Source organism: Acomys minous (assembly GCF_964271855.1).
Source record: "Acomys minous genome assembly, chromosome: 16".
Classification (NCBI taxonomy): domain Eukaryota; kingdom Metazoa; phylum Chordata; class Mammalia; order Rodentia; family Muridae; genus Acomys; species Acomys minous.
In genome coordinates this window covers 39,907,459-39,919,624 of record NC_140498.1, presented here as the reverse complement: position 1 = coordinate 39,919,624, position 12,166 = coordinate 39,907,459, and the positions used below count along the sequence as shown (strand labels likewise).

The 12,166-nt window shown below is 49.5% G+C and overlaps 1 protein-coding gene across 2 annotated transcripts in view; it reads left to right on the top strand.

Moving 5' to 3' along the window:
- The window catches only part of LOC311585732 (mastin-like), a 23,452-nt gene extending 11,286 nt beyond the window's left edge, over positions 1 to 12,166 (top strand). For both annotated transcript variants that reach the window (XM_084761253.1, XM_084761252.1), the window contains exons 2-6: positions 10,156 to 10,549; positions 10,701 to 10,881; positions 11,069 to 11,343; positions 11,436 to 11,599; positions 11,714 to 12,166. In XM_084761253.1, coding sequence (XP_084617379.1) covers positions 10,477 to 10,549; positions 10,701 to 10,881; positions 11,069 to 11,343; positions 11,436 to 11,599; positions 11,714 to 11,977 — 957 coding nt within the window. In that variant the 5' untranslated portion in view covers positions 10,156 to 10,476 and the 3' untranslated portion in view covers positions 11,978 to 12,166. The remainder of the gene's footprint in view (positions 1 to 10,155; positions 10,550 to 10,700; positions 10,882 to 11,068; positions 11,344 to 11,435; positions 11,600 to 11,713) is intronic.

Here is a 12,166-nt window from a genome sequence, read left to right as displayed (position 1 = left end):
TCTTTGTAGACCAGGCTGGCCTCAAACTCACAAAGATCTGCCTGCCTCTGTCCCCGAGTGCTGGGATTAAAGGTGTGCGCCACCACACCCAGCCTAATGTCCATGTTTTAAAACTCAATTAAATTTTCCTGAGAGCAAACTGGTGGCACACTCTAAAGCAGGGTTAATTAAGAGTTTGAGGGGCCGGGCATGGTGGCGCACATCCCAGCACTCGGAAGGCAGAGGCAGGCAGATCTTTGTGAGTTTGAGGCCAGCCTGGTCTACAAAGTGAGTCTAGGACAGCCAAGGCTACACTCTATCTTGAAATACCAAAAAAAAAAAAAAAAAAAAGTTTGAGTGAAGGTTGCTCTGAAAGGGGGGGGGTGGAGGATGAAGAGGAGGAGGAGGAGGGGGGAGAGGAGAAGGAGGAAAGAAAAACTCTATGCGCATCCCGAAGGACATAGAAAAACCCTCATACAAAATAAAATACTTCTTGTGTGTCTTGTCATCTGCATACACAAGCAGTAGAGCTGCACCTGGGCCGTCAGTCTCAGATTCCCAGACTGAACAGCCTGACAGCACCACGGGCTCTAGAGGAAGGCAGTTTTAGCTAGGACATACATTCGCCTAGGTTGTGGCATTGGGGTGGAGGGCCTGTCTTGCTGTCACTCATGTTGCCTAGGAGATGGGAACAAGAAGCCAGGTGCTGGGCATAGTGGCGCATGCCTTTAATCCCAACACTTGGGAAGCAGAGGCAGGTGGATTGCTGGGAGTTCGAGGCCAACTTAGTTTACAGAGTGAGTCCAGGATAGCCAGTGCTGTTACACAGAGAAACCCTGTCTCGAAAAACAAAAACAAACAAACAAACAAACACAAAAAAGCCAGCCTGTTTTGGGGGTTGTCCTTGAGGTTTTGATAGGAAGCAGAGATGGCAGCTGAGGGTGTCTTCACCCAGTCCACACTTCCACAGGGATGTTCCCTAACTGACCTCATACCGGTCCATCTTAACTGAACCAACCCTGCAGGCCAGGGGAGGGCGCTAAAGACCCAACAAAGAGGAGAAAGACCAGAGTCTCACCCTGGGTCCCGGCTGGTCCTGATGTTTAGGTCTCCTATCTCAGGCTGCAGGAACCCCATAGCGTCCCTCCCTGTAAGCCTCGGGCTCCTTAGCCCTGCTGTGATGCAGTGTGGGTGGGGCAGGAGACCCTGAGCTGTGGCTCAGGTCAGTGATGCTTCATCTGATGAATTTGTGTTTGCAACACTGTATCCAACAGGGCCAAAGAAGGCACTGGGTAGGCCTGGTGGTCTCTTAGGGTGGGTCTCCCCACTGGTACCCAGCATGGTTGTAGCCCCCTCTAGTGTATCCTAATGGTCTGCGGACATTGGTTCAGGGAGGGAGCGGGCAAACTTCCTTCCCTGAGGAAGACATCAACAAGAGCCGTTTCCTCCTCCTAAGGTCCCAACAAAGGTATGATTCTATCAAAGTTCACCCAGAGCCATCAATGAGCTTCTCGGCTTACTGAAAACATGGGTACCCACCCACGGAGGCTAGAGGAACCGGAACTTGAAGCAGTCACATGGATGACGGCTCCCCTATGGCCCTTGACTGACAGCAGGTGGGGCTGGGAAGGGGAGGGTGCTGTCTTGTGGGCAGAGTCCTGGGTGGAGGGTTTCTGAGATCCTCTGCAGGCTTCAGAAGCTTCAATCCAGATATGTGGGATGCCCCTAATGCCCACAATGAGTTTGGTTTCTCTATCTTCCATCATCCTTGGAGGGAATCTGTCCCCCAGGAAAGAGCTGGAAGCCTACACTTATTTATTTATTTTTAATTAATTAATTAATTATTTATTTTATTTATTTATTTTATTTTTTTATTTTTAGTTTTTCGAGACAGGGTTTCTCTGTGTAGCCTTGGCTGTCCTGGACTCACTTTGTAGACCAGGTTGGCCTCGAACTCACAGTGATCCGCTTGCCTCTGCCTCCCGAGTGCTGGGATTAAAAGCGTGTGCCACCACGCCCAGCAAGCCTACACTTTTAGAGTTTAGCTTGAGTAACTTGACCTCTATGAAGCCTACTAGCCAAAGAAGGGAGTTGAAATTACCAGCTACCCCCACGTACAATGACAGCCTATCTCTCAAGGCAGATGTGGATGGACACTGCCCTGTGGAGCCTGAAGGCCCTTGTGCTGTTCTCTGAGCACATCCACTCTGTTTTTATCCCAGCTGCCTCCCTGAGAGTTTTCCAGGGGACATTGTGCTCAGTGAGTGGCTGGGAGGACATCAGAGTCAAAGGTAAGGGTCGAGGATATGGGGGGAAAGCAGCATGTTAGATGACTAGCTTTGGTGGAGGTCCCCCAATGTTTGAGTCTCCAGGACTAGGTGGCAGCAGCGTGGGGTCCCATGGTTGCCAAGAAATGCAGCAAAAGGGGCTGGATAGATGGCTCAGTGGTTAAGAGCACCGTCTGCTGTTCCAGAGGTCCTGAGTTCAGTTCCCAGCAACCACATGGTGGCTCATACCATCTATCATGAGATCTGGTTCCCTCTTCTGGTGTGCAAGTGTACATGCAGGCAGAGCACTGTATATGTAATAAATAAAGCTTTAAAAAAATAAAAAAATTTAAAAAACAAAACAAAAACAAAGAATATTAAAAAAAAAAAAAAGAAATGCAGCAAAGCACTGTGGGTGTTGGCTGCTTCCACTGAGAGGGTCCAGGGAGTCCTGCCTCATCTGTCCCTGTCCCTGGTGCTACTAGTAATCCAGCTCAGTGAAATCAGTCAGTCACAACATGACAAGAAACTGGGCTGGAGAGCTGGCTTAGTAGGTAAGAGCACTTGCTGCTTTTGCAGAGGGCTTGAGTTCAGTTCCCAAGACCCACTTGGTGCCCCACAAGCATTTTTTTTTTTTACTCCAGTTCCAGGCATCCTGACAACCTCTTCTGGTCTCCTCAGGCCCTGAACTCAAGTCAATACACTCACACAGATGCCCACAAATAATACACATGACTAAAAATAACTTAGCCTTTTTTAGTTTTTTTGAGACAGGGTCTCACTTTGTAGCCCTGGCTGTCCTGGAACTCATTATACAGACCAAAGTGGCTTTCAGTCCTGCCTGCTTCAGCCTCCTGAGTGCTGGGGTTAAAGACAGGTACCACCATGACCAACAAGAATAAAATAAAACCTTTTTTAAAATGGCAAAAAAAAAAAAAAAAAAAAAAAAGGTAAAAAAGGTAATACGATTCCAGTAGCAAGCTCTCCAGAGAAACCAAAGTCAGCCATAACAGTAGAATGATAGGCTTTGAGTGTCAAATAGCCCAGATGAAAAAGGGGGAGAGCTGGAGGACCCGGGTGCTGGCTCTCGCTGTCCATAGGTGGATGTTTAGGACCCTGTTCGGGGACTACAGGCTCGCACGCCTGACTGGAAGTCAGGATGCTCTACTGAGCAGACTGAATTTCTCTCATTGCTGTGGCTCGCATTGTTTGATTCTTTCCAGTACTGAATGGACTACTGTTTGCTCATCTGGTTGCTTTTCAAAAGACTGACTCTAAGAACAAACAAACCAACCTGAATCTGCCCTGTATTGTTTCAAGGTTTTGGCTGTGCATAAAATCAATTTAAGTGTTCGAACACAGATGTTTGTTAGGGCCTCCCTTCCCCTATGAGTCAAAGTCTAGCCTAACTTCATCCTCACTGGCCACTAGAATTGTCTGTTTTCCTTGTGCTTTAGATCCATTTATTTATTTGTAGTGTGTGCTCTTCCTTCCTTTCTTTCCGTTTTCTTTTTGATACAAAGTCTTACATTGTATCCTAGGCTGGCCTTGAGTTTGCACAGCTGCTTGAGCCACTCACTATATCTGGGTGTTTTTTTATTTTTTTGAGTTTTTGTTTTTGTTTTTTTTTGGATCAGAGTAAGATTTTGAATGTGATGAAATCCAATTCACTAAAACCTTAAGAAATCATCTTCTGGTGAAGACTTGTGTTAAAAATCTTATTTTTATGGTTTGAGTCAGAGCTGGAGTTTATTATGAAAAAGGCTTATCATAGACCTGAGCAGGGGTGTTAGGGGAGAAAGAGAAAGATGCTGGGAAAGAGGACGTGGCATGTACTCAACAGAAGGCCTGCCTTCTCCAGAGAGAGCCAGCTGTCAGCCTCTTTTCACAGGGCAGCGTATAGCTGGACTTAAAAAAATATATGGCCAATATCTATGTTTTAATCTTAGTTTATTTTAATCGGTTAACTGAGTTAGTAACTTTGTGGTACTGGGGATCCAGCCTAGAGTCTCAAGCACATTGGGCGAACGCGGTACCGCTGAGGGCCATCCACAGCCAGATGTTTGTATTCGACCTGTTTACATGGTTCCCTCTGTGCTTATTAGAATAGTTGGTGCACTCAGACTGGCTCCTTTAGTCTTAATATTACTTTATATCTTTCCATCATGTTCTACACTTACTCTCTCCCTTTTGAAAGCTTTCCTCTAGATCTCTGTCTACCTGTCCTCCCCACCCCCTTCAGATAAGACATTTATCAACCTTCCAGCCCCTCTTGATGCTTCCTCTCTCAAATCCATCACAGATAGCATCACAACTGTTAATTGCGGGTCAACAGTCACAGTGGGTACACTTTCTGCTTCTCATGTGTGTTATCTCTTAAAGATACAGTAACCTTTGCTGTGACCTTTGGTCTCCTTTGCTGTCTGTTTCTGCAACTGTCTTTCCTTTTGCTACAAATGTTACTCTCTGTGTCCTTCTGATAACAGACGTTATCCTGTCTCGGGTCTCACAAGCCCTGCGCCTGAGGATACATTCACACTGTCTCACCCTTTGCTCTGAGAAGTGTTAGGGGTTCTAAGCTGTTCTTTTCCCGGCTTAAAAATATTACTTTGTGGTCCATCTGCATCCACTGTTGCCTTCTCCAATAATCAATGGGTTTTCTCAAAATGTGAAGATAGGCCAGGTGTGGTGGTGAACATCTGTAGTCCCTGCACTTGAGAGAGTGAGACAGGGTGGTTGAAAGTTCAAAGTGTATTTCTTTTGTGAAAGATTAATTTGTCTTTACATATGAATGTTTTCCTATATGTATGTATGTATACCATATGCATGCCTGGTATCATGGAAATCAGAAGAGGATGTCAGATGCCCTGCAATTACAAACACAGATGGCTGTGAGCCACCATGTAGATGTGGGAACTGATTCTGAGTCTTCTGCAAGAGTAGCAAGTCAGCCCCCCCCCCCACTTCTTATTGAGCCTTTGTGAGTTTCGCATCATACGTCTTCTCATCCTTTTGTATCTGCCCTCTGCCCTTGCAGCCTCCCCCCCAAAATAAACAAACAGAAAATAAATAAACAAAACATAAATAAAAATCTAGTTGTGGAAGCTGTAGTGTGTCCCATAGTGTGCCCTTTGCCCACACATCTCTTTCCTGGCAAGCGTTCATTGCAATGAGTCATTGGCCTGGTTTGAGGCCCCTGGTTGCTGCTACACCACCAACACTGGATCTTCACTGGGACTCCTCTCAGAAATCCTGCTGTTGCCCTGTGTCAGAACCCGCCCTTATACACACTCTAGCAGTTCATAGGTGAGGTAGATATTGGGGTGGGCCAGATGAAAGCCCTGGATCTGGGGATGGGGGGTGTAGCTGAGCTAGTCAGCCTGACAGCTCTCCTGCACCCCCACACCACCAGGACAAGCTCTCCAGCACTGCCCCAGTCAGTCACCCAATGCTGCAGCCCACGAAGAGCAAGGACTAGCTCTCCAGTTCCCATGCCTTCAGGGCTGGCTCTCCTCACTGCCTCAGGTAGCATAGGCAAAGGGGAGGTGGTGTCCTCCCCCCCCATCACCACCTCACAGTAGGCGACTGGCAGGGCCAGCTCTCCCAGAGCTCATGCCCTCAGGGCTGGCCCTCCTGTGCTACGGCTGTGCTCCTAGGGCCAGCTTTACTGTGCTGCTCAGGAGAGGTTCAGGGCTAGCTCTCCCAAATGCTGCAGTCGGTGAGAGGTGGGGTCAGTTCTTCAGAGTGCCTCAGCCAGTGAGGGATGGGGCTAGCTCTGCACAGTCCGTGGACATCAGTGAGGTCCCAGGTGGCAGCCCAGACCAGGGTCATCTGCATGGTCTTTAGTGGTAACATGAGACACAAACATCAACACAGACCCCTGCTGCTGCGTGGCCATGGACTCAGACATGGCCCTCAGCGGCAGCACGGCCAGGGATTTCACCATGGCCTCAGGTGGCAGGGCAGGCCACTCGCATCAGGCTATTCCTCTCCATCCTCGCGTCTCCAGTTCTGCTCTCTTCATAAGCGAACCAGTTCTCTTCCTCTCCCATCTGTCCACCACATACGTTGTAGGTGGCTCCCGATGCAGGCCGGCCACATGGCTGGTGTGTCTCTGCGTGTCTTCCTCCGCCTGTGCCATGTGGTTCAGCAAGTGCTCTTAACAGTGGAGCCATCTTTTCCATTCTGTTTCCCCCTACTTTCCATTCCGTTCCCTTCCATTCCTCCTCTGACCTCTTTTTTTCTTTCTTTTTAAAAAAGATTTATTTATTATTATGTATACAGTGTTCTACCTGCATGTACACCTGCAGGCCAGAAGAGGGCATCAGATCTCATTATAGACGGTTGTGAACCACCATATGGTTGCTGGAATTGAACTCAGGACCTCTGTAAGAGCAGACAGTGCTTTTAACCTCTGAGCCATCTCTCCAGCCCCCCCTTCTCTCTCTCTCTCTCTCTCTCTCTCTCTCTCTCTCTCTCTCTCTCTTTCTTTCTTTCTCATGTGATAAAGCTCTGGCTGGCCTAGAGGTTACTATGCAAATTCATAGAAATCAGACTCTCTCAGCCACCCAAGTGCTGGGTTTATAAGCATATATCCCAATTTCCAGTTTAGATAAATGCTTGTTATAATTCCCATGAAAGACGTATGAACCAGTCACGTTGTTGCTAGCAGAAGCCAGTGCAGACACTGTGTCATGGATAGACAACGGAAATCTTGGGGAGCGGGGTGAGATAGAATCTTATGATAGTACCTTGGCTGGCCTGGAGCTCTTTATGTAGATCAGGTTGGCCTCAAATTCACAGATACCTGCCTGCCTCAGCTTCCTGAATGCTAAGCTAAAAGTCATACACCACCATGCCTGGCTGAGAAGTGAAATTTTATGACCATGGGATGGTGGCATAGTTCCCTTGATTTCACAGGTCTCCTGGCAGATACAAATATGCATGGTATCCAGAGAGCTATGGTCAGTCCTTTTCTTTCCAAGGTCAGTAAAAAAGATTGGAGGCCTTAGGTGATTGATGGCTCTGGGTCCCTCAGGGCTGATGTGGTGCCTCTGGGGGGTGTGATGTGAGACATTCTTTTTTTTCCCCCAAGACAGGGTTTCTCTGTTTAGTCTTGACTGTCCTGGACTCACTTTTAGATCAGGCTGCCTCTGCCTCTTGAGTGCTGGGACTAAAGGTGTACGCCACAACCGCCCGGCTTTTTTTTTTTTTTTTTTTGAGACAAAGGGTTTCTCTGTGTAGCCTTGGTTGGTCTGGACTCTCTTTGTAGACCAGGCTGGCCTGCCTCTGCCACCCAAGTGCTGGGATTAAAGGCGTGTGCCACCACGCCCGGCTAAGTGCAGCATTCCTTTTTTTTTTTTTTTTTAAGTGCAGCATTCTTATCTATTGTCACAGTGATTTGTATGACAGGGTATAGGCCTACTCTGGCTGCAGCATAGAGGGATGTCCCTGGGGGAAAGCTTATGACTCTCCATGGCTTCAGTGGTCAGAAGCAGGGACCAGGGTCACCTGCCAGTATATGAGAGAATTTTCTGGAGGGTCTGGCTAACATATGGCACCAATCTTCCTCCCAGCCTGTTTCTAAGTATTCCCCAGCTATTCTGAATGGCATTTGGATGTCCAGTAGGGTAAGTAGAACCTCTTAGCTCAGCAGTGATACAAACTGGGTCTGGGGTCCAAGACAGGGCTTAGTAACTGCCCACTGTTGCTCTTGTCTAATTTCCTGTTGCAACACTGAGTATGGGGAAGAGGTCAGCTTTGGTGGGTCCTGAGGTCTTCAAGAGGGAATCCGGATGGGTGTGGTGGCACCTATAATCCCAGCACACAGGAACAGAGGTGTGAGAGTCACTGTAGGACTGGGGCCAGCCTGGTCTATGTAGTCAGTTTCAGGACAGCCTAAGCTACAGAGTGAGATCCTGCTTTAAAAGAAAGAAAGAAAGAAAGAAAGAAAGAAAGAAAGAAAGAAAAGAAAGAAAGAAAAGAAAGAGAAAGAAAGAAAGAAAGAAAGAGGAAATCCAAGTCTTGGATATATGGTTCATGGTACACATGGATCCTGGTGCTGGGGCACATGGAGACTCTTTCAGTTTCTGTCTGGGGTGTCCAACAGCTTAAAAAAACAGTATATAGCTGGGCACCGTAGTGCACGTCTTTAATCCCAGCACTTGGGAGGCAGAGGCAGGCAGATCACTATGAAGAGTCCAGGACAGCCAAGGCTACACAGAGAAACCCTGGTTTGTTTTTTCAAGACAGACTCTCTCTGTGTAGGTTTGACTGTTCTGGAACTTACTCTGCAGACCCATCTGACCTCAGACTCACAAAACTCTGCCTGCCTCTGCCTCCCAAGTCCTGAGTTTAAAGGTGTGCGCTGCTGCCACAGCCACCACCACCCAGCTGAGGAGAGGTATTGCATAGAAACCTCAGAGATCACAGAGACACACACACACACACACACACACACACACACACACACACAGAGAGAGAGAGAGAGAGAGAGAGAGAGAGAGAGAGAGAGAGAGAGAGAGAGAGAGAGAGAGAGAACAACACAAGTCTCAGGTCCTATGGCGCACTGGTCCATCCTGGTAATCCCATCACTTGGAAGGCTGAGGTAAGAGGGAAAGCTAGATTTCAAGTCCATCCTGAGACAGCGAGACTGTGTCTTGGAACCAAACAAATGCCCCCGCCCCCATCTGAGTTCTTTGTGGGACCCCTAGCTCATGGTAGGCCTTCTTCCTCAAGGGCTCTCAGGCTTTTATGATGGGGCTGTGAGCAGAGCTGGCCACCCCTGGGGTCCTAAGGCCTGAAGACATCACCTTTTTCCTGAGAACTCATCAGGACCCCAATCAATCTGAAGTCTGCCCTAATGACCTTGATCATCAAATAGGAGACCCCCCCCCCCCGTCCAAATGTGGTCATTTTGTGAAATACGGGCACAGTTTAACCCACAACTAGGTCCTACTCCCCATTGAGCACACAAAAGCCCTCTGTTCCTACAGCATCAGAGCACATACTGTTCTCTGCTCCTGCATCGGGCTGCTAGCTCTCATATCACCGGCCCCACCTTGGTGCACACACACTCAGCAAAACAGCCTGTCGTCTAAGCCTCAGATGTTTCCAGTCTCATCTCTAGGCCTTCTTCAGCCAGCATAGGGAAGGGTGCACGATCAAGGGGAAACAAAGACAGTTCTCTCCCAGGGACCCGTTTGCTGCCTGTGGCTCCATACATAGACATATCTTGACCTCAAAGAGGCTTTGGAGTCCAAAGGCTCTACCAGAAGGGCCAGAGAGGCACAGAGGAGGCCTATTATGATTTTGGGGGGGGCATATGGCTAAGCCCATTTAGACTTTGGGGAGTTCCCCTCAAGTCTTGGTAAGGCAAGGCCTCTTCTTCTCCGAGCCCGGATGCTCTCATGAACTGGATCAGCTATTGGCAAGGACCTAGCTCTTCTGGGAGTTAGGGACACCAGAAGTCTGTAGTGTTTAGGCTCTTCCAGCAGTGGGCAGCTGAGCTATGGACCTCCAAGCCTGGCGAGGTGGCCTCCGGAAAGTAACAGTGACAGCTTGGCCTTTCTCGTCCCTACTTCCATATGCATGTCGTTACAGGGAGTGATCATGGTTCCTAGGACCCAACTTTGTGCTCTGACCCAACAATTCTCTAGTGCTTGGAGGACTTCCACATGTCCATCAGAATGACCCTATAACACCTCTGAAAATGCAGCCCACCTATAATGGGGTGTCATCAGCTCCTGGCACCAGGTCTGTAGGTGGAGGGGCAGTGACTACAGCCAAGGACAGAAGGAGGTCATGTCACAGTCCCTCCTGCAGTACCCTGGGTGTGGGTCTGGAGACTACTTTTTCCATCTTGGTTTTTTTTTCTTCTTCTTCTTCTTTTTTCTTTTCGATTATCCAGTTTGCAGCCTGAGCCATCTACTGCAGGGCATCTTTCAAGCTTGGGATACCCCTATGGCCCGCTCTGCCTGACTGGGAGGCGGTGACCTGACTAGTCAATTCATATCAGCCCCAATGAAAAGACATGTGTGGCCACAACATGCCCCTCTGGAGTACAGATGTTGCACTCTGTGCCCACATCCTGTAGAAGAAAGATAAATGGGACCCCGGGGACCCTCAAGGGAAGACAGAGAACGGAGCACGGCTGCTCCTATCCATTAGCACTTTTGCCCTCAGTCTCCTGGCTGCAGAGGCCAGTGTTTGGGATAGAGATCTCTGTGATATGTGCTCCGGGATGCTGTGGCTGCTGTTTCTCACGCTCCCTTGTCTGGGGAGCACAAACCTTGTGACTCCTGGTGAGTCTTAACCCCTCCTCTCCCTCTCCCGCCAGAGCCCTTATGCTGTCCCTGGGGTTATGTCAGGGCTGTCAATTTGCCAGAAATCTCACTGACTCCTAAGCTCTGGAAGCCTCTGTCTGGCGTCTGATGACTGTCCTTGCTTCCACAGACCTCAGCTCAGGACAGGGGTTGGCAGGCATCGTCGGAGGCTGCCCTGTCTCATTCCGACGGTTCCCATGGCAGGTCAGCCTGAGGTTCTACAATATGGAGAAGAGCAAATGGGAACACATCTGTGGGGGCTCCCTCATCCACCCTCAGTGGGTGCTCACTGCTGCTCACTGTGTGATGCCGTGAGTGGGGTCACCCATTCCCTGGGCTGGGAGCAGGTGGACGCTGGGAAGTGGGTGGTAGGTTGCGAGCAGAGTTTGTGCGGGAGGCAGGATTTCGGAGACCCTCCTGATCCCTATGGTGTCTGCGTGGAGACTGATGCTTTTACCCTTCAGCCCCTCTGAGGGGGCTCATTGTCCTGTCTTCCAGAAAAGAGCTGGACGCCTGTGGTTTTAGAGTCCAAGTTGGACAGTTGAGACTCTATGAAAATGACAGACTGATCAAAGTGGCCAAGATCATCCACCACCCCAAGTTTAATGAGAGGCTGTCTGTCCGAGGGGGTGCAGACATTGCTCTGCTGAAACTGGACACCCCTGCTGTGCTGTCTGAGCGTGTCTACCCTGTTTTCCTCCCCGCTGCCTCCCAGAGGGTCTCCTCAAGGAAGATCTGCTGGGTGGCTGGCTGGGGCCACATCGAGGACCAGAGTGGGTATTGGAAAGACCTCATATCCATGGTCAGGCCTGGTGGGAAGAGGCAGAAGACCCCAGCTTTGGCTCTAACTGGCTTTTCTCCACAGTGCCACTGCCACCACCCTACTACTTGAGGGAAGTGGCAGTCCCCATTGTGGAAAACAGTGACTGTGAACAGAAGTACAGGACCAATTCCTCCTTGGACAGCAGGACCAGGATCATCAAAGATGACATGCTTTGTGCCGGGAGGGAGGGCCACAATTCTTGCCAGGTGACAGACAGCCTATCCTCTCTCCCCTGTCCCCCGTTAGCCCAGGACCCTGGGACCCACCCACCTCAGCAACCTGTGATGCCCGGAGTACCGACCCCTGCCTTTTTCCCACAGTATGACTCCGGGGGCCCCTTGGTATGCAAGTGGAACTGCTCCTGGATCCAGGTGGGTGTGGTCAGCTGGAGCATCGGCTGTGGCCTTCGTGAATTCCCTGGGGTATACACCCGAGTGACGAAGTACGTGTCCTGGATCCATCACTATGTCCCCAGGTTCCCAGAACCCTCAATGGGCCCAGATGGGGTTGATACAACAAAGGCGCCTTCTACCACTCTTGTTAAACCCCTCACTCCTCCTGCTAGTCCACTCCCACTTTCTTAAACCTCCCTCTCCCATGGTAGTGACGCCCCCTTGTGTTTCTAGTCTGGAGTCTCTCGTGTCCCTTAACTCTGAGTGGGGTGGGGGCGGGGAGGTGTCTAAAACTACGTCTCAAAAGTAGCTGGGCAGCCCATACCACCCCCCCCTTTTTTTAAATCTTGTTTCCCATTAAATGGTGGATTGTCTAATTGA